Raw genomic sequence first — 26,711 nt, forward strand, 5'->3', positions numbered from 1 at the left:
AGGTATTTTGAGCATAGGATTATAAAAAAAAAAGTGCGTATATAAAATTAAATTAGCCTATATAAAATTGCAAACATCTATCTTTCAGTACTTTTTTACTTAAGTACATACAAAATTTAGTACTTTTGTACTTTCACTTGAGTAAGATTGAAAAAGGAGTACTTTTACTTTTACTGGAGTAATATTTTATTATACGTATCTGTACTTTTACTCAAGTACTTGATTTGCGTACTTCGTCTACCACTGTATATATGTGTGTGTGCGTGTGTGTGTGTGTATGTGTGTGCGTGCGTGTGTGTGTGTGTGCGTGCGTGCATCCTTCTGTGCATGTGTGTGTGTGTGTGTGTGTGTGACCTCAGTGTGTCTGACCCTACTGTACACCACAGTGATCCTTAGTATGTTTGTGTATTTCTATGTAAGTTAAAGACTGGTATCAAATGTTCACACAAATGTTATAATTTGTTACATTTTAATATTATAAGATGTTATAATAATCAGTTCCATTACTGTGATGTTCATTTTTTTGTTATAGTTTATTTTATTTTTTCTATATATGTACACTAAGCTTTGGCAATAATTTACATTCATGCCAATAAAGCAATATTGAATTGAATTGAATTGAACTGAATTGAATTGAGAGAGAGACAGAGAGAGAGAGAGAGAGAGAGAGAGAGAGAGCTCCTCCTCCTCTGATGAAGTTCTGCTGTGCTCCAGGACTCGATCAGATCTGACTGTGAGGACCTGATGCACACAAACACACCGACGGATTCACAGATGCACTTATGGAGTACACTAACATCTTTCTGCTGTGGATCACCGCTCTGATGCCAGGTGAGTGTGTGTGTGTGTGTGTGTGTGTGTGAGCTCATGCAAGCTTGTGCTTCTGTCAGTGCTCTTAGACAGACTTTGAGGACACAACAGTCTCCACCGGTGAGGTAAAGCTGATCAAATCTCATTATACATAAATGATGAGGATTTCTTAGGGTTCCTCATGAATCAGATCCAAACGAGTTGTTATTGTCCTCCGGAGCAGTCGAGTGAACCTGAACGAGCTCAGATCATTTCATGAGGAATTTCTGAGTTTGAGACATTTCTGAGGATCCCTGGATATTTAGCTAAAAGTCTTGAAGACCTCTCTGAACGTTCTGGCAAGGTTCTCTCAAAGTTATGAACAAGTTCTTTCAGTAGAATTAGCTCATCTGGTCTTAAATCATGTTCATAAACCATGAGCCCCACATGACATGTATCATTATTTTAAATGCTACTTGTTTCAGAACGTTCAGAGAACATTCCAAAGTAACATTCCAGTATTTGTGGAAAGTGATCAAATGGAATGTTCACACTTAACACTCGCACAATCAAGAAGACATCTAAAACATACAGAGATAACATTTCTATAGCAAAGAAACACCGTTAGAGCTGGGTCTGTATTGCTCTGGGAACCTCAGGATGATGTTATCTCCAGAGATATTTCCATGTGGTAAAGGTTTTTAATGAGCTGAGAAGTGTTTACCTCATGAATACAGACCGATCCAACCTAGACGTGCCAGAACCTCAGCTTTAGCTCGATTTCCAAGAGCTGTGGCTCCCAGACTGGTCCAAGACAATATTCATAATCTTTAAAAAGAACTGTGGATATTTTAAATATTGGCATCCATCCTTTAATATCCAGTCAAACCTGTTGTGCATGTGTTAAACGGCTTGCTTTAGCAGACATAAGTTTTTCTGAAGGACTTCTAATGAGAATTATAAATCATTGTGTGGCTGAATGCATGAAACTGTGCGGTGTGTTTGCGTGCGGCGTCCGGCAGAGAGCCGAGACTTCCTACACCACTCTGAGTAACCAGAAATACTCTCATCTACAAACACTAGACGTCTCCATGTGGAAAAAACATGTCTGGGGCTAAATATTTTGAAGGAATGCTTTGGAAAAAGAAGCTAACTCCTGGTGTAAATAATGATAAGTTGCATAATCTTTAGTTCAGAGCACATGTGAAAGAAGCATTATTGATGTCACTGTGATGCATTACATCAATTAAAATACTTTCTCTTCCATCTGATTGGCTATCATGAGTAATGAGGAGAAAATAACATCCATCTGACACACTTTAGCCTGCTTTCAGTTTAATCAAAACCATTTTTCCCCCAGATGCTGACCTAATTTTACAAACCTTGAAACAAACCTTTTGTCTTTGAGGACAGGTGTGCTGTTACTTTATTAAGTGATCAGAGTTGCAGGACTTCTGGATCATAAAACAGGTGAAAGCGCACCAGAGAATTACACTGGAAGAGGAACCCGAGTCTGAAGAGCCACCTGTTCAATCATTCAGAATGAAGAGCGCTTTCCCACAAACCTTCTGTGAAGACTTTACCATGCTGCAATCTCTCACAGACGCTCACCGTGTGCGTGTAACGTCTGGCTCACTTCTGGCACAATGTGTTAGTCCAGGCTTCATTAAGTCCTCATTCCTTTAGCAGATACACAGAAGCTCTGCGACAGTTTTATCAGGTCTCCTGGTCTAGTCATGCTGCTGTGATAAAACTTGAAGTTGTTTGAAAATTACGTTTGTCTTCCAGTAGCTCAAACCTCGAGCATTTTAAGGCTTCACAGATGCGGTCCAAATCATTTTTGTTGACTGAAATTAAGCTGAAATAAAATTCTATTTAAATATTAGACGCCATGGTGCAGTAAAAATGACAAAACTCTTTAAATTAACCAAGTAGAACTATACAGTAAATAGCAAAAATTCTATTGGCGTAGATCAGCTCTAAAATTATGCTTTGGAATTCAATAACACATTTTTTGTCTGGAAGAATGCATTTTTTCTTAAAACCCTCAAAGTGCATAACCCCAAATGTTTTTTTTTTTTTATTTATGTTTTTTCTTTTTTTTAGTGAATATGATTTTCTGTGAGGAACGTGTCACTGCGTCTTATCAAGTGTGATGACCTTTAATCCTGGGCTTCTCTCTTTTTGGGACTTTTCATCTGGCTGAAGAATATGGAAGAAATGTGACTGACGCTTTTTCTCTTTTCCCTGTCAGGGGAAAGGTTTCCCCAAGAAATTAATCTTGAAAGGGGACGTGACGTCACTTCTTTGAGACCCTATTCTTGCTTACCATCCCAATAAACATGGAAATGAAATCCAGAGGCTGTGAATGTCCATCCAGAACCAAATTCTCAAAACCGATGCATGAAAAACCAATATAAACACATAACAGACTACAAATGGTTCTGTACCATGTCTCGAATCCATTTACACTCAACTGAATCAAACTGAAAAGCTGTTTTTGTTTATTTCAGGGCAGCGGACCTGCTTTAATATTGACACCAGACATGCACAAATCATTGAGGGGTCGAAGGAGGCTCAGTTTGGATATACTGTTCAACAACACGAGGCAGACGGGGGGAAATGGTAAGACTGCATCTTCAGAAACTGCTTTAAAAAGATCCTCCAGAGTTAAAACCTTGATGGTGACCTTGAATATATATTTCCCATGATTTACTCACTGCAAGCCATCCTAGGTGTGAATGACTTTCTTCTTTCAGACGAATACAATTAGATTTCTAAAAGAGTCGTGTTTCTTCCAAACTTTATGATGGCAGTGAATGGGTGTCGAGATTTTGAAGTCCAATAAAGTGCATCCATTCATCACTAAAAGAGAATCACTTAAGACACTTTGCTGTAGACCCATTCCACATAATAATATTCATTAAAGCTGTATGTTAACACGTAGGAGCTTGCTGCATGAATCCGTGAGTAGGCTACAGTTTACAAATCCATGGGAACGGATTGCGAAAGTGTGCGCGCAGATTATGAATTCGTGGGTACAGATTCAAAAACCGAGGGTACGGTTTACAAAATCTGAGCGCACGGATTGGAAATTTGTGGGCTAGGATAGGACATTCGACCCAGAAAGACAGCTTACATTTGACTAAAAGGTTTTTGTCTTTATGCTCAACTAAAGTGAAATAATGAGCATATTTCCACTTTGAGGAACTCGTGTTGCTCTCGCCTTGACTTGCCAACACTGGACAACACTCTTAGAAAAAAGGGTTCATTGGGGTTTTATATAGAACCATAGGGTTCTTTACTCAACTCCAAAGAACCTTTTATTCTAAAAAGGTTCTATAATGACAAGAAAGAACCCTTTTGGCACAAAGGTTCTTTAGGCTATTATTCATTCATATATTACATTATTCTGCAAACATTTTGTATATGTAATTAAATTATTGTTTGTAGTAACTTAATATCACATTTTAATCATGCTGATTTTTGGAGAAAACTGAAATGGCACTCTTCGTGTGATATTGATTAACTACATAAAATGATATAAATAAATACATTTTCTAACCCCCATATCTTGAATTTTGTGATCATTCACATGCATTCATAAATGCATTTGAATACACCGAATAATGCAGTGAAAGAACAAACTCAAAATGCACATGCACCACACGCACTAGTATGACTTCATCATGTAACTTTACATTAGCCTAGATGCCTGCACTTTTTAGGCACGATTTGTTTAGTTTTTGAATATACTTGATACTATTAAAAGGCACATCATTAAAACAAAAAATACGAGTTCACATATCACACCTAAACACGCGTGGAAAACGTAATTAGAACTAGCTACTAAAGTAGTTAAAAATGCCTATCCATATACAGATATGATTCGCGAACCCCAAACTGACTCAAATGATTCGCGAACCCGCTAAGAACTCCCGAACTGACTCAATGATTCGCGATCCACAAACTGACTCAAATGATTCGCTATCCCGCTCCGAACTCCCAAACTGACTCAAATGATTCGCGAACTCCAGAACGGACTGATTCGCGCTCCGAACTCCCGAACTAACTCAAATGATTCGCGATGCCCAAAATGACTCTAATGATTCGCGAATCCCGCTCCGAACTCCCAAACTGACTCAAATGATTCGCGATGCCCACACTGAATCAAATGATTCGCGATCCCGCAACGAGCTCGCGAACTGATTAAAATGATTCGCGATGCACAAAACGACTCTAATGATTCGCGATCCCGCTCCGAACTCCCAAACTGACTCAAATGATTCGCGATGCCCAAAATGACTCTAATGATTCGCGATCGCACTTCGAACTCCCAAACTGACTCAAATGATTTGCGAATCCCGCTCCGAACTCCCAAACTGACTCAAATGATTCGCGAACCCCAAACTGACTCCTCGAACCCCGTTTCGAACTCCCGAACTGACTCGAATGATTCGCGAACCCGCTCCGAACTCCCGAACTGACTCAAATGATTTGCAAACCCGCTCCGAACTCCCGAACTGATTCAAATGATTCGTGAACCCACTCCAAACTCTGGAGGTTCGGCCAAGATGGTGACTGTGTAACACCAATGTGCTGAAGCTCTGCACTTATTTTATAGTTGACACACGTAGAAGGGAACATAATAATACTTTATCTGCTGATCTAAACCGCCTTCCAAAAAAATAAAAAATGGTCGACAGAGTAGTGTCAGACAATCAGATGGTTTCCAATTTATACCTGATGGAAGTTTTGGAGCGAGTAGAAAAAATGCAGTTGGAATTTCTGAATCGCATGTAACAGGTAACAGTGAAAGACCATACGAATTCATTAAATAGTGTGACTGAGGAGCTTGAGTTTATGAGCAATCAAGTAGAAGAGGTAACAAGCAAGTTGAGCTCATTACAGAGCAGGCTGGAATCACTCGAAAAGGAGAGCTGTGTTCTACCTGAGAAATGCGACGAACTGGATGCTTACAAAAGGAGGTATTCAGGAGCAGCGAGGAGAAGATGTTTGAAAGATTCTAATCGACTTCTTCTGTAAAGTTTCTCCTGGGATAGCAAACCATCTCATCTACACGCTGGATGTGGCCCACAGACTGGACTCGATCAAATCTGGAGAGATGCCAGAACCGCTGCCGTCCTTAAAGATCGGAAAATCAGGATTTTTGAAGACTTGACACAAAGCACCAAAGACGCCAGGAACAAGCTTTGACCTCTTGTCGAACGAGTGAGAAAGGAAGGGAATAGAGAAGGCTTCAGAGGGCCGTCTGCATATGTGGACGGTAAAAGGATTTCTGCCAAAGATCAGTTCGGCTGAATGATGCTGTGGCGTCCTCCTCGAAGAATCAATGCAGCAGATGACTTTCTTGATACCCACCGTTAAGCACAAACTGCTCCAGGTTTCTTTTTTCTTTTCTCTTTCTCCTCTTCTTTAATCGGGATGGACAGACTGTGTAGTATTCAGCTAATTTGAGTCTGGAGCTAGAAAATGTAAAGGTACCAATACCTTTAAAATCTTTATGTGCTGGATCTTCAGTTCATATTTTTATTTTGGGGAACCATTGACAGAGACTCAACACACTGAATACTGTAACCTACAGAATAAATGAGATGACCTGTACAGATCCAAAGCTAAGGGAGCATATGTTAGATCCAGGAAAAAATGGCTGGAAAAATGAGAACAGAACTATTTCTTCCTATTTCTTTAGGTTGGAAAGATCCAATGTTATGAATGTCTCTATAGATCGTCTCCAAACAAATGATAGTGTTCTTGATAAGCCTAAAGAAATAGCTACTTATTGTTCCAAATTCTACAGTAACTTATATACATCAAGATATTGTGATAATTCAGTCAATTCTGTCAATCAAATTAAAGTTATTTCATTAGAAGATAAAGAAGTTTGTGACGGTGATATAGCTCAATCAGAAATTGAACAGGCAGTTAAGAGTTTAAAACATAATAAAAGTCCAGGCAGTGATGGTCTAACCGCTGAGATATATAAGATGTTTGTTAAAAATGGATCTCCTTTCTTATTAAAAGTATTGGAAGAAAGTCTTGAATTGGAAGCACTTCCACCGACCATGACACAAGGAGTTATCTCCCTGATCCCCAAACCCAACAGAGATAAAGAGTGTCTAGAAAACTGGAGGCCATCACCCTCTTAAATAATGATTATAACATTTAGCTTCAGTTTTAGCAAGAAGAATTAAAGACGACCTTAATTCTATTATTGATGAATCGCAATCAGGTTTTATGGAGAAACGTCATATTACAAATAACATAAGATTAATTTTAGATCTTCTAGATTGTGAGAATCTCATTCCTAATAACAGTTTTATGCTTTTCTTAGACTTCTACAAAGCCTTTGATTCGCTTGAGCACAAATTCGTTTTTCAAGCTCTTGACTAATTTGGGTTTAGAGATCATTTCTGTAAAGCCATCAGGACATTATACAGAAATAATAACAGTGTTATTGCTGTTCCTGTGAAAGATCAAGTTACATACTTAGGAATTTTAATTAATAAAGACCAAAAAACAAGATGCAAAATAAATTTCGACCCTTTAATAGTGAAAAACCAAGAGAGATTTGTCAATAAGAGGAAGAATTTTACTCTCTAAAGCCGAAGGATTGTCTCGACTGACTTCTGCTGCTCTTTCCTTGGAGGTTGATAAAGGAAGATCTGTAATAATGAACCAAATTAAACAAGGGGGACTGGATTTTGTAGATTTTACTACCTTAAAGAATACTTTTAAAATTAATTGGCTGAAGAAAATCCCTGTTCACTTTGGAATATTATCCCTTATTATATTTTCTTCAAAGTTGGTGAATTTCCTTTTACTTTCTAATTATATTTTAAAAATCCCTGTCAAACTTTCTAATTTCCATAAGCAGATGCTCTTGGCCTGGTGCTTAATATACAAACACAGCTTTTGTACAAGAATAAATCACTTTTCTTTGACAGCTGGTTTGAACACAATCTTCTTTTAGTTGGACAGCTTTTTAATTCACAAGGCAGACTTTACAACGACTCAGATTTCTTACAGAAATATAATATCCCTGTATCTGCGTATGAATATGCTGTTGTTTTCAATGCCATTCCCTCTGGTGTGTCTTTTCTGTTGCAAGGTTTTACATTTCCATGGCCATGTACTTACTGTAAATTTAACTGACACAATGATCGGAAATGTTTGCTTTTTTTTAGACCATCAAAAAAAAATATCTATAAAATTAAAACTCTCTTTCAGAGAGAGATAATAACGATTCCTAAAATAATCCCTTATTGGAATAGTATTGTGAAGAATAAACCTTGGGAGAAAGTATGGACCTTGCCTCATAGATATCTGCTTACCAACAAAGTAAAAGAAATAACATCTAAGTTAATTCACAGATGTTACCCAACTAAAGCCTTTCTTAGGAAATATAAGACATTGACGTGAGTTGCTGTTTTTGTCATTCTTCTGAAGAAGACTTCATTCATTTATTTTGGCAATGCACCTATAATGAAAAATTTTGGTCAGACTTTTTGGCGTTTATTCAGTGTAATTTTGTAAGTGACTTCTCTCTTTGTTTTCATGATGCTTTCTTTGGATTGTTTCTATTCAAAAGAGAATACTGGTAAATATTAAATAATTTATGTTTTACTGTTAGCTAAATTTCACATTCATAAACAGAAGTTTACTGGCTCTAAACCCCTTTTTTCTTTATTCAAATTGGACTCAGACAAGTATATGGAAACTATCCGAAGTTCTATTAATTTGAAAGCTATGAAAACAGTCTCTTAATATTCGTCTTTTGTGCCTTCTTGAGATGTAATTTTATTACCTCGTTTTTCATGTTGTTACCCTGGCATTAAAAAAAATCTGTTAATGTTCTTTTTTTTTTACTTTTTTTTTAAGTGTACTGTATTAATGTTTTAATATTTTTATTGCTTAATAAAAAATAAATAAATAAAAAAGCTCCGAACTCTCGAACTGATTCAAATGATTTACGCTCCGAATTCCCGAACTGACTCAAATGATTCGCGATCCCCAAACTGACTCTAAATTAATCAAATTAATCACGCTCCGAACTCCCGAACCGACTCAAATGATTCACGCTCCGAACTCCCGAACTGATTAAAATGATTCACGCTCCGAACTCCCGAACTGACTCAAATGATTCACGCTCCGAACTGCCAAACTGACTAAAATGAATCGCGAACCCGCTCCGAACTCCCGAACTGATTAAAATGATTCATGCTCCGAACTCCCGAACTGATTAAAATGATTCACGCTCCGAACTCCCGAACTGACTCAAATGATTCACGCTCCGAACTCCCGAACAGACTCAAATGATTCACGCTCCGAACTCCCGAACTGACTCAAATGATTCACGCTCCAAACTCCCGAACTGACTCAAATGATTCACGCTCCGAACTCCTGAACTGACTCAAATGATTCACGCTCCGAACTCCTGAACTGACTCAAATGATTCACGCTCCGAACTCCCGAACAGACTCAAATGATTCACGCTCCGAACTCCCGAACTGATTAAAATGATTCACGCTCCGAACTCCCGAACTGACTCAAATGATTCACGCTCCGAACTGTCAAACTGACTCAAATGAATCGCGATCCCGCTCCGAACTCCCGAACTGATTAAAATGATTCACGCTCCGAACTCCCGAACAGACTCAAATGATTCACGCTCCGAACTCCCGAACAGACTCAAATGATTTACGCTCCGAACTCCCGAACTGACTCAAATGATTTACGCTCCGAACTCCCGAACTGACTCAAATGATTCACGCTCCGAACTGTCAAACTGACTCACATGAATCGCGATCCAGCTCCGAACTCCCGAACTGATTAAAATGATTCACACTCCGAACTCCCGAACTGATTAAAATGATTCACGCTCCGAACTCCCAAACTGACTCAAATGATTCACGCTCCGAACTACCAAACTGACTCAAATGATTCGTGAACCCGCTTTGAACTCCTAAACTGACTCAAATGAATCACGCTCTGAACTCCCGAACTGACTCAGATGATTCACAATCCAAAGTTCCTATCCAAATCAAATGACACCGCCAGCACTACTATAGGGCTTGGGCGTCGTGACGTCATTACTTTGCGTGGCTGCCATGTTGACTGCCTCCTTTACTGCCTCCTTTACTGCCACTCGGACTGCTGCGCAGATTTTAGACATACTCCCTCTCATCCGTGTGTCTTAATTTGATTAATTAAAAATCTATTTCAACCATGGTAAACCGTTGCTGTATTGTGGGGTGTAATAGCGCAACACATAATCGCCATGGGGAAAATAAAATGAGAATGGATTAACTTTACACCGCTTTCCTGCTTGGAGGCGCGACCATAACATCTGAATAATTTACATAGCTTAAGTCAACATTGAAAATAAGGGAAATTTCTCTGGTTACTCATCCAAAATACGGGAAATTTCAACATTCATCTGTTTGTTGCTATACCTCTGCTCACAGCAAAAAGTCATACTACAAAACTGCTGCATTAACTAACGTTAAGCGATTTGTGAAGCTAGGTCTAACGTGACTGTAGTTACAGATTTGCGTGAAATCGTGCTCTCACAACAACCATGCTATCTTAAAAAGCCCAACATCATGCTAAGGTTGCTTTCAAGTAAGCAAAACGATGCTTTGAAAACAGCTGTTTCACTGGAAGGACAAGGAGTAGCAACAGGACAACAACACAGAGACTTGACAGGTCTGATGGAGGGGCTAACGGGATATTTTACAGGAAAATACTAAAACGGGAAGACAGCGGGAAAACAGCTCAAATATGTGAGAACCCCGGAAAAAACGGGATGGTTGACAGCTACTAACTACACTTTTGGAACACATTGTTAAAGTCCATGTGTGAATGGTTGTTAGCACTAACGGTTACTAAACTAGCAGCTAGGTAACATTAGAGCGCAGCTTACCGGATTACTGTATACTGTTTGCCACTGTTCCGTTTCTATGATCTGCAGCTCCTGAACCCATCCATTCGTGAACTGCACATGAGACTCCAATGACTTGTAGCTTCTGAACTATTCTGAAGTGTAGGCTCTCACAAAACAAACAAGGTAGCCGAAGATATCTGTAATTCGAAAATGTGTCAGCAAGTCTCCGTCGGTACTCCACTATTTGTTGGTAATTTCATATGGATCCAAACGGTTAATAGTAACGATTTTGTCCACATACTGGTCCCTGGCATCCCTATTTAGCGTATCCCTATAAATCCCACAACCTTTTCGTGATTTTAACATCTTTTTTCTTTCTCCCAACTCTGCTCTTCTCGTTCAACTTGCTGTATGTTTACATGTGCGAGGCCAGCAACATGGCCGCAACGTCCCAGAATGCAACTCGGCACCCAAGCCCTACTGGCTTAGTTCTCCAATTTCATAACATTTACTGAAATTAAAGTACGAAAAGTATGTTGTTAACAAATAAAATATCAATATTTCCATTCCAAACTGCTTTCCACATCGAAATATCCACGAACATAACCAGGTGAGCAGATCACTCTCTCACTATTTGATAGCTCTAGTCTTCATCCACTCATCATCATCATCCACCAATCAGAACACACAGAACTCTCTGACCACAGCTGCTGTGCTTCAAAAGCTCTGTTTGCTTTTTTTTAGACCATCAAAAAAAAATATCTATAAAATTAAAACTCTCTTTCAGAGAGAGATAATAACGATTCCTAAAATAATCCCTTATTGGAATAGTATTGTGAAGAATAAACCTTGGGAGAAAGTATGGACCTTGCCTCATAGATATCTGCTTACCAACAAAGTAAAAGAAATAACATCTAAGTTAATTCACAGATGTTACCCAACTAAAGCCTTTCTTAGGAAATATAAGACATTGACGTGAGTTGCTGTTTTTGTCATTCTTCTGAAGAAGACTTCATTCATTTATTTTGGCAATGCACCTATAATGAAAAATTTTGGTCAGACTTTTTGGCGTTTATTCAGTGTAATTTTGTAAGTGACTTCTCTCTTTGTTTTCATGATGCTTTCTTTGGATTGTTTCTATTCAAAAGAGAATACTGGTAAATATTAAATAATTTATGTTTTACTGTTAGCTAAATTTCACATTCATAAACAGAAGTTTACTGGCTCTAAACCCCTTTTTTCTTTATTCAAATTGGACTCAGACAAGTATATGGAAACTATCCGAAGTTCTATTAATTTGAAAGCTATGAAAACAGTCTCTTAATATTCGTCTTTTGTGCCTTCTTGAGATGTAATTTTATTACCTCGTTTTTCATGTTGTTACCCTGGCATTAAAAAAAATCTGTTAATGTTCTTTTTTTTTTACTTTTTTTTTAAGTGTACTGTATTAATGTTTTAATATTTTTATTGCTTAATAAAAAATAAATAAATAAAAAAGCTCCGAACTCTCGAACTGATTCAAATGATTTACGCTCCGAATTCCCGAACTGACTCAAATGATTCGCGATCCCCAAACTGACTCTAAATTAATCAAATTAATCACGCTCCGAACTCCCGAACCGACTCAAATGATTCACGCTCCGAACTCCCGAACTGATTAAAATGATTCACGCTCCGAACTCCCGAACTGACTCAAATGATTCACGCTCCGAACTGCCAAACTGACTAAAATGAATCGCGAACCCGCTCCGAACTCCCGAACTGATTAAAATGATTCATGCTCCGAACTCCCGAACTGATTAAAATGATTCACGCTCCGAACTCCCGAACTGACTCAAATGATTCACGCTCCGAACTCCCGAACAGACTCAAATGATTCACGCTCCGAACTCCCGAACTGACTCAAATGATTCACGCTCCAAACTCCCGAACTGACTCAAATGATTCACGCTCCGAACTCCTGAACTGACTCAAATGATTCACGCTCCGAACTCCTGAACTGACTCAAATGATTCACGCTCCGAACTCCCGAACAGACTCAAATGATTCACGCTCCGAACTCCCGAACTGATTAAAATGATTCACGCTCCGAACTCCCGAACTGACTCAAATGATTCACGCTCCGAACTGTCAAACTGACTCAAATGAATCGCGATCCCGCTCCGAACTCCCGAACTGATTAAAATGATTCACGCTCCGAACTCCCGAACAGACTCAAATGATTCACGCTCCGAACTCCCGAACAGACTCAAATGATTTACGCTCCGAACTCCCGAACTGACTCAAATGATTTACGCTCCGAACTCCCGAACTGACTCAAATGATTCACGCTCCGAACTGTCAAACTGACTCACATGAATCGCGATCCAGCTCCGAACTCCCGAACTGATTAAAATGATTCACACTCCGAACTCCCGAACTGATTAAAATGATTCACGCTCCGAACTCCCAAACTGACTCAAATGATTCACGCTCCGAACTACCAAACTGACTCAAATGATTCGTGAACCCGCTTTGAACTCCTAAACTGACTCAAATGAATCACGCTCTGAACTCCCGAACTGACTCAGATGATTCACAATCCAAAGTTCCTATCCAAATCAAATGACACCGCCAGCACTACTATAGGGCTTGGGCGTCGTGACGTCATTACTTTGCGTGGCTGCCATGTTGACTGCCTCCTTTACTGCCTCCTTTACTGCCACTCGGACTGCTGCGCAGATTTTAGACATACTCCCTCTCATCCGTGTGTCTTAATTTGATTAATTAAAAATCTATTTCAACCATGGTAAACCGTTGCTGTATTGTGGGGTGTAATAGCGCAACACATAATCGCCATGGGGAAAATAAAATGAGAATGGATTAACTTTACACCGCTTTCCTGCTTGGAGGCGCGACCATAACATCTGAATAATTTACATAGCTTAAGTCAACATTGAAAATAAGGGAAATTTCTCTGGTTACTCATCCAAAATACGGGAAATTTCAACATTCATCTGTTTGTTGCTATACCTCTGCTCACAGCAAAAAGTCATACTACAAAACTGCTGCATTAACTAACGTTAAGCGATTTGTGAAGCTAGGTCTAACGTGACTGTAGTTACAGATTTGCGTGAAATCGTGCTCTCACAACAACCATGCTATCTTAAAAAGCCCAACATCATGCTAAGGTTGCTTTCAAGTAAGCAAAACGATGCTTTGAAAACAGCTGTTTCACTGGAAGGACAAGGAGTAGCAACAGGACAACAACACAGAGACTTGACAGGTCTGATGGAGGGGCTAACGGGATATTTTACAGGAAAATACTAAAACGGGAAGACAGCGGGAAAACAGCTCAAATATGTGAGAACCCCGGAAAAAACGGGATGGTTGACAGCTACTAACTACACTTTTGGAACACATTGTTAAAGTCCATGTGTGAATGGTTGTTAGCACTAACGGTTACTAAACTAGCAGCTAGGTAACATTAGAGCGCAGCTTACCGGATTACTGTATACTGTTTGCCACTGTTCCGTTTCTATGATCTGCAGCTCCTGAACCCATCCATTCGTGAACTGCACATGAGACTCCAATGACTTGTAGCTTCTGAACTATTCTGAAGTGTAGGCTCTCACAAAACAAACAAGGTAGCCGAAGATATCTGTAATTCGAAAATGTGTCAGCAAGTCTCCGTCGGTACTCCACTATTTGTTGGTAATTTCATATGGATCCAAACGGTTAATAGTAACGATTTTGTCCACATACTGGTCCCTGGCATCCCTATTTAGCGTATCCCTATAAATCCCACAACCTTTTCGTGATTTTAACATCTTTTTTCTTTCTCCCAACTCTGCTCTTCTCGTTCAACTTGCTGTATGTTTACATGTGCGAGGCCAGCAACATGGCCGCAACGTCCCAGAATGCAACTCGGCACCCAAGCCCTACTGGCTTAGTTCTCCAATTTCATAACATTTACTGAAATTAAAGTACGAAAAGTATGTTGTTAACAAATAAAATATCAATATTTCCATTCCAAACTGCTTTCCACATCGAAATATCCACGAACATAACCAGGTGAGCAGATCACTCTCTCACTATTTGATAGCTCTAGTCTTCATCCACTCATCATCATCATCCACCAATCAGAACACACAGAACTCTCTGACCACAGCTGCTGTGCTTCAAAAGCTCTTGCAGCAGCTCAACACTGGTTTTCTCTGAGGTGGTCGGATCACATCAGATTGTGGTTAATCTTGCAGATCATGACTTATATCTACTCTTCCTCTCCCTGCAGTTTGGTAATATAAAGATTCCTCCTTTGAACTCCCACCTCTTCTATGGGTTTTATTGTTATGGGTCTGAATTTGGGCTCGTGGGGTCTCAAAAAAGAAACCTTTTCAATCTCCAAGGTGAACGTTATGACAACACTGTAACCAGCTGGCCTTTATATAGTAAAACTAATCGATTACACTCTCACAGTTTACAGCCTTTAAAACACCGGGTATTGTCTTTGACTTATAAAAGCGCAGACACACAGAAGAATATCATTATCCAAACTCCCACAGCATCACAATCCCTAATCCTTCCTGTTATTTAATCATCACTGATGGAGAACTGGTGGTCCCCCAGCATTGAGAAACCTGGGGGCCTTTGATGTGCGCAGGGAAATAAGTGGAAAGAATCTGCACTTGTCTCGACCCTGTGTCTGTGAGCGTGAGCTCTGGAAAGTATGTGTTTCGTGGTTTGTTATTCCCAAACCCCTCCTGTGCGTCCCATCTCAAGACAAACCGTGCGGCGCGCACTTCCCTCTGAAAAGTGATTTACTGCACAGAACTGAGAGGCATGCTGCTTTTCCATTTCTGTAGAATGTCACTTAAAGTCAAAAGAGTGTTTTGCTTCATGCACTAATGCATGAAAATATTTTTAGTTCTGAAAAACACATGCATCAAAAATGAAGTGTTACAAACTATTCAAAAATGCCGTCCCGCTGTTCTAGCCAAGGACTGAGTGCATCCTGTTTACATGAAGGAGTGTCTGGATGTATTTTCTTCTTAAATTCCACGTGAAATAAAAATCGATTTACATAAAAGAATGATAAAAACAGCTGATAAAAGCATCACAATAATTCACAGCACTCCAGTCCATCAGTTAACATCTGGAGAAGACAAAAGATGAAACAAATCCATCATGGCATTTTAATTCCAAACCATTGCTTCCTGCTAAAATATGAGTCCTGTGTCCATAATATTGCTTTCTATTACGGATATTTACATGCTAACTGGGTTGACATTTATGCTAAACACTATAAAGTCATAGTCACTGAACATAACCCAAGAGCTTAAATGAAGAATTTGTAGTACTTTAGGGATATTGGTATCCACATGTCAACATGTTCAGATATGCAAGATTAACAACAACATCAGTCTATATTTCAGCTGGCTTTTTAGCTAATGTCATCAGCAGATGCTTTTATCAGAAGTGATGTATGCTACAGTTATTACAGCTCCTGGATGAACACAAAGTGGCTTTGCACCTGATTCGTTTTTTAAATCCAATATTAAGAATTGAGCGTCTTCACCGTCGCTGAGCGAGTGCTGAAACTCGATGCGTTTGTACAGGCAGTGAAGTCAATACATGGGATATTGCAACTAATACTAATCTGATTCTACTGTTTAGACTGAAATGCATTACTAAAATTACAATTTTAATCAGAGTTCAGACCACATACAAATTGGGTTGGTTAAATCTACGGATTTCACACAAACACAATTAACCTGCAATTAAACGGATTTGAGACAGATACATTTGTATGAACAAAGCCAAAGGGGAAAATCCACTAAAAAATGAATTGCACATGCTGTTAACCCTAATTTGAGTATGCCAGCTGCATTGTTACAACACATATTAAATTATGCAAATCCAGTAACAGTGAACAATACAACCAAATGCAATTGGCTGTTTTAGCAGGAAAATATACACTAACAGCTCTTTTATACAAAATAGTGTTTGATTCCCAATAAATGTATGAACTTGGAATGCCATGTAAGTCGCTTTGCATAAAATGCATACCTCTAAATGCAAATAGTGCAAACTTCTGTGAAAAAGGTGCAAACTGTAGCAGGACCTGGAAAAGCTGAACTATAGAAGTCTGAAACACTGCCCTCAAAATTGGTGTTTAGTGAATTGTGTAGTTTATCAGTCAACTCTTGATTGGGTTTGAACCTACAGCCTTTCAGTTACAAGTCCTAATGTTTAACCTCTTGGTGCATTTTTGTTTTATCTATGACATGACAATGTTTATTTTGTGCAAACTTAGTTTGAATGATAATTCAACGCTATGAAAACCAATCAGTGCTGTAAGAGTGAATGCAAACCTTTGCACAATTTCTCCACCATTTTGCAATCATATAGTTAGCTGCTTACCTCCCAAAATAAGGTTAAACTGCAAGAGAGAGATTAGTTATCCAAATAAAATACATTTGGATGGATTCACCAAGCAGTTACTGTCCTGGCTTCTATCAGAATGTAAATGAAAGGCTAAGTAAATAACATATGGGTTTGGATTAACATAATGATTAGTAAACAAAGACTTAACTATTCATAAAAGAGTATGCTGGGATACGTTTAGTTAGGATGAGAAAGAAACTCATCTGTCATCCTTTAAGACATTGAGTTCCAATTTATTCTGAAAGTCCTGACATGTTGTATTAGCATCGGATGGCTTTGAAAAACAGCCGAGTTGAACTTGACGTTCCTGAAATAACTTTGCCTCAGGATAGACTAAACCTTCACTACGGGGGCCAAAGACTAATGGTACATTCCAATAAAGACTGGTGTTCAGAAAGTGGTGCATTGTGGGAACTGAGAGTGCTGCACATCCCAAAAACATATCTGTCATGTGACTTAAAGAAAAACAAATCCTACTATGGTACACCGAAAAACGATAAATGGAAGAAACATTTTGTAGAAACATGTTTTACTCAGAAATTGCTTGATAAACAGTTTGATCACATTGAATTCTTTTTTTAATATTGACATTTTAGAGTAGAAAAACTGAATTGGTTTGTTAGCCTGGTGTCCCAAACTTTTAGGGTCCAAAACTTCTCTAAAACCCAAAAAACTACATTGTCTTGAATGCAAAACCAACAAACCACCTTTCTTTTTTGTCTGAGAATTGGCTGACTGTGATACAAAACACGTGTTTGTAGGTAAAACCATCAAAGACCATCCTGACTAGTGAAAACCACAATGGTGGCCAGTTAAAACAAACAACAAAAAACATCTTAAACTAGCATAAGGTAGTTTCTCAGCTCGCTTAGCTGGTCTAAGTGCCCCAAACCTCTATAAATCTCTCCAACTATATCATTCCAACTAGTGAAAACCACCCAGTTTATACCAACAAACCCACTTAAACTAGTTTATGCAGTTTTTCCCCAATATTGACAATATGACAAGAGCAGAAATTGACTGACAGTGATATATCTGTGATTCAGTACACATGGCTGGTCGCAGTGGCAGGGGAGGAATGTAAACACTGCCATGGATGGGTTTCACAGGCCAAACTCTGGGATGTGGTTTGTCATCGCAGTTCTAAACGTCTTGATCTCTACGTGAACAGCATTACAGAGTTTGCTGTTGGTTTCTGGTATTGGCTCCGTCTCAGACGTACCTCAGAAGCTGGAAAAGCTGCGAAGTGGTTCTCTGCTGCTGGGCTTGTGTTGGGTTTTCCTCGTAGCAGGGAGGGAATGACTTCGACTGGAACGCAGCTGTAATGTTCAACTTCTGCTGTGTTTCTCATAAAATGGCTATTTGGAATGATCTGCCACCGTTCACCAATTTATTCTCAAATAAAAACAACAGTTAAAGCTGTAAAAGTACAACAAAAATCCCAAACTAGATTTTAATAAAGCATCATGCGTTATTTGAAGATTACATCAAACAATTAAACCTGATCAACAAACACTGTATATTCTTGTATTTCAGGCTCCTGGTCGGAGCTCCCTTTGAGAGCAGCGGTGAACACCAGACAGGGGACGTCTACAGATGTCCACTAGACAGCAAACCTGCAACAAACTGCACACGACTGCATTTAGGTATCATTTCACCCATCCGACTCCTCAACAGGAATAATTAACCCAATAATGAAAATGTGCTGTTAGTTTACACAGCCTAAGTCCATCCCAGACATAGGTGACTTTTTCTTGAGTAGAACAATCAAGGAAGATTTTTAGCTGAAACCGTGATCCTTCGTGATTCAGAAAATGCAAGTCAGCCTGTTTTTGAGAATTAAAAAAGGAACACAAAATTAATACCCATGACTTTTGACAATATACTGAAGTCTTATGAAGCGAAACGATTGGTCTGCGCAAGAGACTGAACATTAATTACAGCATTATAACCTGTAATCCAGAGCCTCGGGACAAACGGGGAAATCAGATTTGGTTCTTTCAGACAGTTCGTTTCAATGAACTACTTCAGTTCACGAGTTAATTTGGGTAATCATGCAATGACATCACAAATATCCAATTATATTATTAAAGCACCCAATAATGATGTGAAATGCCATACGTTTTACTTGTCTAAAGCATATAAAATGAATAAACCAGTCTTCTTAAGCTCACCTCTTTACATAAACAATGAGAAACCATAAAAACTTTCGTTTGGTCCCTTCATCTCCGGTTCGAATCGAAGTGTTGGCTCAGTTCAGTAACTTTTGGAGGAACTGGAGCACTGAATGAGTTTATTCATCATAGCATCAGATACGCCTCTATTTTGGCTGACTTTGAGTCACAGTGACTGTACGGTGCATGAAAATTAGTTTTAATTGACGATTCAGTTGATTCAGTCCAATTTGGTGAACTGATTCATCTAGTTCACTAAAAAGAATCAGTTCAAAAGAATGATTCGTTCTTGAACCAGACATCAGGCTCTGGATTATTGGGAATAATGTTGTAGATAATGTTGCACAGACTTATCATTATATCGTCAGGAGTATATCGTCAGTATATCGTCAGGAGGCACAGTTGTTAATTTCCTGTGGCCTATTTATAATTTTTAGTTTTTGTTCTCAAAAATGGTCAGCTATTGACTTGCATTTAATGAATCACAAAGGACCATGGTTTTAGCTCAAAAGCTTCTTGAGTTTTCTACTCACGGAAGTCACCTACATCTTAGATGTCCTGCAAAAGTTAGTTTTTGTGTGAACTGTTCCTTTAAACTGTAAGAAAGGCAAAATTTAACAAAATATTTTTTGGCTGTTTTTAAGGAAAGATATCCCTGAACAATGTGTCTGAACGCAAAGAGAAAATGAGGATGGGAATGACTCTCACCTCCAACCCCAAAGACAACAGCTTTGTGGTAATACGCTTAATGCAAAAAGATCATAATTTTCCATGTAAAAATCAAAATCTGTTCTGAAAATGGTTTGATGCTGACTGTGTTTGAGGCGTGCGGGCCACTGTGGTCGTACGAGTGTGGAAGCTCCTACTACAGCACAGGCATCTGTTCAAGAGTCAACAGCAGCTTCAGCTTCACCCACAGCATCGCTCCAGCCTTTCAGAGTAAAGCCAAACTCTTCACTGATCAAGATCCTTCTCATTTAGACTCGGAGATCACATGCATATTGACGGCAGCAGTTTCTCCACAGGGTGCGAGACCTACATGGACATAGTGATTGTGTTAGATGGATCCAACTCTATCTACCCCTGGTTTGAGGTTCAAGATTTTCTGATAAATGTGCTGCAGAAGTTTTACGTCGGTCCAGGACAGATACAGGTGCGTCTGAATTCTGGAAAATCAGACTTTGATTTATGAAACTCTGGGCTTGTACTATAATTCTTTTGATGCGTTACAAATACTAAGAATGTCAAGACATGTTAAAGTTATCTCACCAGGCGTTGTGTTGTCCAGGTAGGGGTGGTCCAGTATGGTGCGAGAGTGGTGCACGAGTTTCGGCTGGATGATTTCCGTACGGTTGAGGAGGTTGTCGAGGCAGCGAAGAACATCGACCAGCGAGGCGGAGAAGAAACACGGACAGCTCTCGCCATCAATGAGGCTCGGTACAGTGACGTTTAAGTTATAAACTCTCAACTCTCATGAGAGACGTAATATATCTTCTTTCTTTTTGTATAACAGAACTCAAGCATTCAAACACGGAGGTCGTCCGGAGGCTAAGAGAGTCATGATTGTCATCACTGATGGAGAATCGCACGACAGCCCAAACCTACGGAGAGCCGTGGAGGACAGTGAGAAGGATAATATCACCTTGTACGCCATTGCGGTGAGTTTCTGTCTATTTCCAGTGGAATCCTCCAGATGTGTTCTTCAGGTTTACTTCGCTCCATTGGTCATTCCATTGCCGTTCCAGGTTCTTGGCTCCTATAATCGGCGCGGGATCAATCCTGAAGCTTTCCTGAGGGAAATCAAGTTCATCGCCAGTGATCCCGAGGAGCACTTCTTCAGCGTCACCGACGAGTCCGCCCTGAAGGATATCGTGGATGCTCTAGGAGAGAAGATCTTCAGCTTGGAGGGTATGACCTCTGAACTCAGTGAATAAATGATAAACATAATCATAAACTAGGGATGCACGATAATATCGGCACAACATCGGTATCGGCCGATACCGATGATGGTCATTTTAAGCTTTTATCGGCCGATACCGATGTTGTGCCGATATTATCGTGCATCCCTAGTTTATGATTATGTTTATCATGAATATTTAAGAAATATGAATATTTCTGCCGATGAGCCAAACCAATATTCTCCAAGTGAATTAATTGACCTGTTTTTCAGGTGTGAATGTCTGTCTACATTTGTAAAATAATACATTTATGGTAGAATCAGTACAGAAGAGATACATGGATTTCTCTTCAGTAAAATTAAAGTTTAAATATATCAGGCGAAAATTTTTATATATATATCGGTATCGGTATCAACATCGGCCAAAATTATTTTGAAAATATCGGCATATCGAATATCGGCCAAAATCCAATATCGTGCATCCCTATCATAAACCCATGCTTAAACCATATATAGAGACCGGAATATCACAGAAAACACTAGTTAACACCAAAATCTCTTTACTCTTCTGCAGGCACCAACCAGAACGGCACGGCCTTTGGTTTGCAGATGTCTCAAGCTGGATTCTCTTCACATGTCGTGGAGGTGAGTGCATCTCCATCCCTTCCAAGCAGAAGAAATATTGATAATCGAGCTAATGTGCGGAGAATTATATTACGTACTCAGCGAGGTGCATGAAATGCTGTTATTTTGCTCTTTGCACACTTAGCCGTTAGCCTGGAGCACAAACTAAAGCATCAATCAAAATAAAGAGTTATTGAAAGAATGCTTTGTTTACCGCTCGATGCCCATGGGAAGATATACTTGAGGCACCGTCCGTACTTTAAGGGACAACGGAAGCATGAAACGCCAATCTTTCAATGAAAATAAGGCTTGTTTATGTTTGAAGCTGTTCCACATGCTGTGAGCGGCATGAAGACAGTTTAGACCGTCTTCTGAGGGAAGGACTATTTGACACGTCTTCTCTCTCGGTTGGAGTAATCTCATGCAGGAGAGAAGACTGAAGGTCTGGGGCTCCTTTCGTGTTAAATGAAGGAAAATAAACCAATAAAAAAATAAATAAGAAACCATCATAATTTCACTGGTGGTTTCCAGGAGCTGCTCTTGACAGTGGCAATTCGAGATGAGAGATAACGTCTCGGAAAGTTGTTTTGACTTCTCCGAGGGAACGAGGTCCAGAGAACACATATGGTTTTGTTGAATTAGGCTTCTCGAGCGAGGAACCTCACACAAACACTCTCACACACGTGCCCTTGTGTTTTAATGCGTACATCTGTCTGTATCTGTAAAAGCCTTATTTGCTTGTGGCTGCAAATATTTTTAAAGGAATCACTTTGTTTTGTTTTATAAGGAAAAGAGTTTGGCGTCCGTCAAGAATGCAGTAAACAAAACCTAATCAGATGGAAATAAAATGAGTTGGTGGGAGTTGGTGTATTAGCTTGGGTCTCTGACACAGACTCATGCGCTTGCTGTCAAACGTCTACATTGGAGAAATTGATCAAATTGAATATAATCAAAAACAAAAATGAAATAAAATGTAAAAAGTGACTGTTTTAGATCACTCAAAAGGCCTTTACACTATACAAATAGCAATTACAGTCAAATAAAACTCAATTATTAAGTAAATTTCTAATTAACATTTCCTTCACATCATCTGCATTGCTAAACCTGCAATGCATTCTGGGATTGACTTTGCCACCAAAGATTTTGCAGCTTTAGATTTTGGATAAAAGTATCTTAGAAGGCGGCATAATAGTGTGATACCTTTTATACACACAACAATAAATAAAAATGCTAAAAACAAAATTTAAAAATAAAATCTAATTCAAAATATTATTATTGTTCTTTTAACCGAAATTCCATCAAAGATGTGTTGATTAACTGTATTAGAATTCACTTAAATATTTCAGTGTAACAGTAAAGTAACATTTTGTTTTGTTTTACCTTTACTTTACTCCAAGCGTTATCAGTTTTTCTGGTGATGCTCCAAATGCTGAAATGGAATTTATTTAGACATGAATAGTTTTACTTTTACCAGTTTAACTCTGCATCTGCGGCATGTGTGTTTTCCTCAAATAATCCACACAATTTGAGCCTTCGTTCATTTCTTTAGCACAGAAGTTACTGAAGTTTAATTCTCTGGATTTAGGGTCTGTTCAGGGGTTTGCCTTTGCAAGCACTGTTAATAAAACGAGAATGGAAAGACGCACTGAGTGCATTGGAGAGAGTTTATTGTGCAAATGTGCCATGGAACTCTGTCAAAGTGTCCACGTCGACATTGCATGAGAAAACTTTGGCAGTGAACGCAGCCAGTTTTAAGCTTCCAGTCAGACTCACAGATGACTGCTGCTCTCACTCGCATGCATCCAGGATTTCAAATCACAATTTTAATCACAAAGGGAAGTCAGCTACATGCTTGAGAACTCTAGCCATTATACTGCAACTTGTTGAAAAAAACACAGCTGATTTAAAATTGACATTTGAGGCATGATGCAGTAATGATAAAAAAATGTGTGTATGGGGGGGGCGGTATACAATCAAAAATGAGAAGAAATTGAGTTGGGTTTTTTTCAGTAAGCAATCACATAACATAATTATTAAAAACAGAAATTAAAATAAACATGCATTTCTCTAAAACAAACCTGATAAAACCATCAACAGCACTTCAGCAACTGCATTGAAATGTCTTGGCAACAACCTACAACTTTCTAGCATTGTGCCATTGAGTTGTGCATGGGTTTCTTATTTAGTTAGTTACACTAGTAGTGTACATTCAGTCTGACTAGCAGAACTGGATTAGGACTACAGCGTGACCGAGTGTTGAGTGGTGTTGGTCAAGAATGGGCAGTTCATTATGAGTTTGAATGTCCCAGATGTTAATGCATGCAGAGTTTTGGCAGTAGCTCTAGAATTGGTGCAAGAGAGGTTTGGCAAATCTGTCTGTTTGCATTCTCTATACCACTGAAGTCACTGCCAGGCTGTTTGTCATGATCCCATAACACTGAGTGCATGTACATGAACCCAGACCTCCGATGCAACACCGTTTTTATACTCTACTGTGTGCATTTCCCTTTGAACTAAAAGTAAATGTAAAAACTACTGATGATGTAAACCATTCTTTCAAAGGACGGGATACTGCTTGGTGCCGTCGGGGCGTATGATTGGAACGGAGCTGTTCTTAAGGAAACCCGTCATGGTAAAGTCATCCCAGCCAAGTCCTCTTACATCAAAGAGTTCCCAGAGGAACTGAAGAACCACGGAGCGTATCTGGGTAAGAACATGAAACCGTTTTTAGTTAGAACCTAATCAAGATATGATTCTGACTTTCTTCTATTGAACCTTAAAAAAGAAATGGTTAAGAATGTTAACTTGTTTAATTTATGCATGCATGTATTAAAACTCACCAAATTAAGATGCATTGCACCAGATTGGATATTGATGGCACTGAATGGCATTGGTTTTTGCATGCATTAATCAAAAATGACCCACTAACTTTAAATAGACCGAAGCTTTAGGAACGGAAAGGAAAGTGTTCAAAGTATATAGACATACTGTTTCTCATAGGTCTTACATATGTATCGACCAATTTTGTAGCACTTAAGACTACTTAACAAGCTTAACTAGAAACCAAAATAGTAATGCAAACTAGTCTAATCTCGAAAACTATATTAATGCTTCTTTGAACTGTGCATTTTCTCCAAGCCTGCAGGCAATATTGATCATATTTAAGTATAATGTATCACTGTGATGCTTGTTTCTAGGGTACATGGTGTCATCGGTGGTCTCGGCTCAACACGGTCAGCTGTACGTCGCTGGAGCCCCTCGGTTTAACCACACGGGGAAGATCATCATCTTCACACTGACCAACAGCGGCAACCTCACCATACTGTACTCGCTCTACGGACAGCAGGTGAAACCTAGTACATACTACACTTCCACGATTTAAAGAACTACTGTATGTGGTACTACAAAGCACATCCGAGAATACCATGGTACAAACCGTGGCAGTGGGTTACTGTAAATTAAAAAACGTATAACTGTTTTGTTTTTGCAAAGAAATAAGTATCTGCCAAGCATTGCCAAGATTTCTAGTGTGCACACTTGAGAGATACACTAAGATGATTAGTGTAAGAAATGCATGTGTTTTGCTCATTGGTGGTTTTAAAAGAGGAGCAAAAGAAAATGTAAGGAATATATTGAAGAGAACACAATACATCAATATATTCTCTATTTAAATGTCTACATAGCATACAATGCATTGTATTAGCGGCACTTTTTTGAATATACAACAACTTGTCCATTGTTTTTTAATTCATTTGACTAAAATAAATAAATATTGAACCAATAAATATATGTAAATGACATTTACTGTACCTTCTGGTCACACTGAACAGCAAAGTGATTTTCTTCCTCAGGATTTTAGTCATATTACCAAATACCAAGATGCAGTATATTTACTTAAGCAAAATGATATGAGTTAAAAAGTCTTGTTTTCTGAGAAAAGTGAGTTTCTGAATAACAAAACATTTCTGGGTCAAAGATGAGAGCCGTTTTGGTGACTGCATCCAATCAAACGTACAAAAGTGATAGTATACTCATAGAAAGCATATTGTATCAAAGTAAATTGTGTACTTTAATGTTTCAAATATCTATGAGTAAAATAATTTACCATCTTCATTCAGCATCTAAAAATGAAACTAAATACTTATTCTGACCTGTACTTATTAAAATATTCACAAAAGAATAAGTGATCATACTAAATTGTATTATATTTTAAATGATTCAAAACTTCATGCTGACAAAGTGGCAAAACCTAATGCTTCAAAGAATCGTGATTTAAAATGCTTTTTGCACTTTGATCCTTAAATAATCTTTAATATCATCTAAGGATTCTTGTTCTAAATATGCCTGACGAGATTTTTTGCATACAAACTATTGATAGACATTGTTTGTTTTTCCGCAGTGCATATAACATTTAAAACCATAACTTCATACGTTTAAGATTTCTACATCAGCATAAAACCTTTTTAAGACCCACATGAATGCTAAACCCCATGAGTCAGTACAAAAATATTTTTTTACCATCATTTGATGAATCACGACTGTCATTATCAGAACAAAACGTCCACATTTGCCTCTTGGTGGACTTGGGACAGTAAACAACCACATAGCAGTTTTAATACAACCTAGAAACACCCAAAAGAGTTAACTCTACATGCACTGTGGACTAACAGATCTCAAATGCTAACAGTGTGTTTTGGTGAATTGTAGATCGGCTCATATTATGGAAGTGAGCTGGCACCCATTGATCTGAACAACGATGGATTGACGGATCTTTTACTTGTCGGCGCTCCCATGTACTTCTACAAAGGGTGGGAGAAAGGCCGAGTTTACATCTACACCCTCAGTTTACAGGTGATATCATCCTGAACACAAGACCGTAACGCTTTCTCAAAGA

The 26,711-nt window shown here is 38.8% G+C and overlaps 1 protein-coding gene across 1 annotated transcript in view; it reads left to right on the forward strand.

Annotated features, from left to right (window-relative positions):
• The first annotated feature begins 678 nt into the window (after nucleotides 1–678).
• LOC127946733 (integrin alpha-11-like) overlaps nucleotides 679–26,711 on the forward strand; it is a 38,474-nt gene continuing 12,441 nt past the window's right edge. The window contains exons 1-13 of the mRNA XM_052543469.1: nucleotides 679–831; nucleotides 3,303–3,414; nucleotides 18,659–18,768; nucleotides 19,941–20,032; nucleotides 20,121–20,235; nucleotides 20,322–20,449; nucleotides 20,585–20,733; nucleotides 20,810–20,954; nucleotides 21,042–21,204; nucleotides 21,768–21,838; nucleotides 24,380–24,524; nucleotides 25,015–25,163; nucleotides 26,525–26,668. Of these exons, the coding sequence (XP_052399429.1) occupies nucleotides 783–831; nucleotides 3,303–3,414; nucleotides 18,659–18,768; nucleotides 19,941–20,032; nucleotides 20,121–20,235; nucleotides 20,322–20,449; nucleotides 20,585–20,733; nucleotides 20,810–20,954; nucleotides 21,042–21,204; nucleotides 21,768–21,838; nucleotides 24,380–24,524; nucleotides 25,015–25,163; nucleotides 26,525–26,668 (1,572 nt within the window). The 5' untranslated portion in view covers nucleotides 679–782. The remainder of the gene's footprint in view (nucleotides 832–3,302; nucleotides 3,415–18,658; nucleotides 18,769–19,940; nucleotides 20,033–20,120; nucleotides 20,236–20,321; nucleotides 20,450–20,584; nucleotides 20,734–20,809; nucleotides 20,955–21,041; nucleotides 21,205–21,767; nucleotides 21,839–24,379; nucleotides 24,525–25,014; nucleotides 25,164–26,524; nucleotides 26,669–26,711) is intronic.

The sequence above is a fragment of the Carassius gibelio genome, chromosome A25, assembly GCF_023724105.1.
Source record: "Carassius gibelio isolate Cgi1373 ecotype wild population from Czech Republic chromosome A25, carGib1.2-hapl.c, whole genome shotgun sequence".
NCBI lineage: Eukaryota > Metazoa > Chordata > Actinopteri > Cypriniformes > Cyprinidae > Carassius > Carassius gibelio.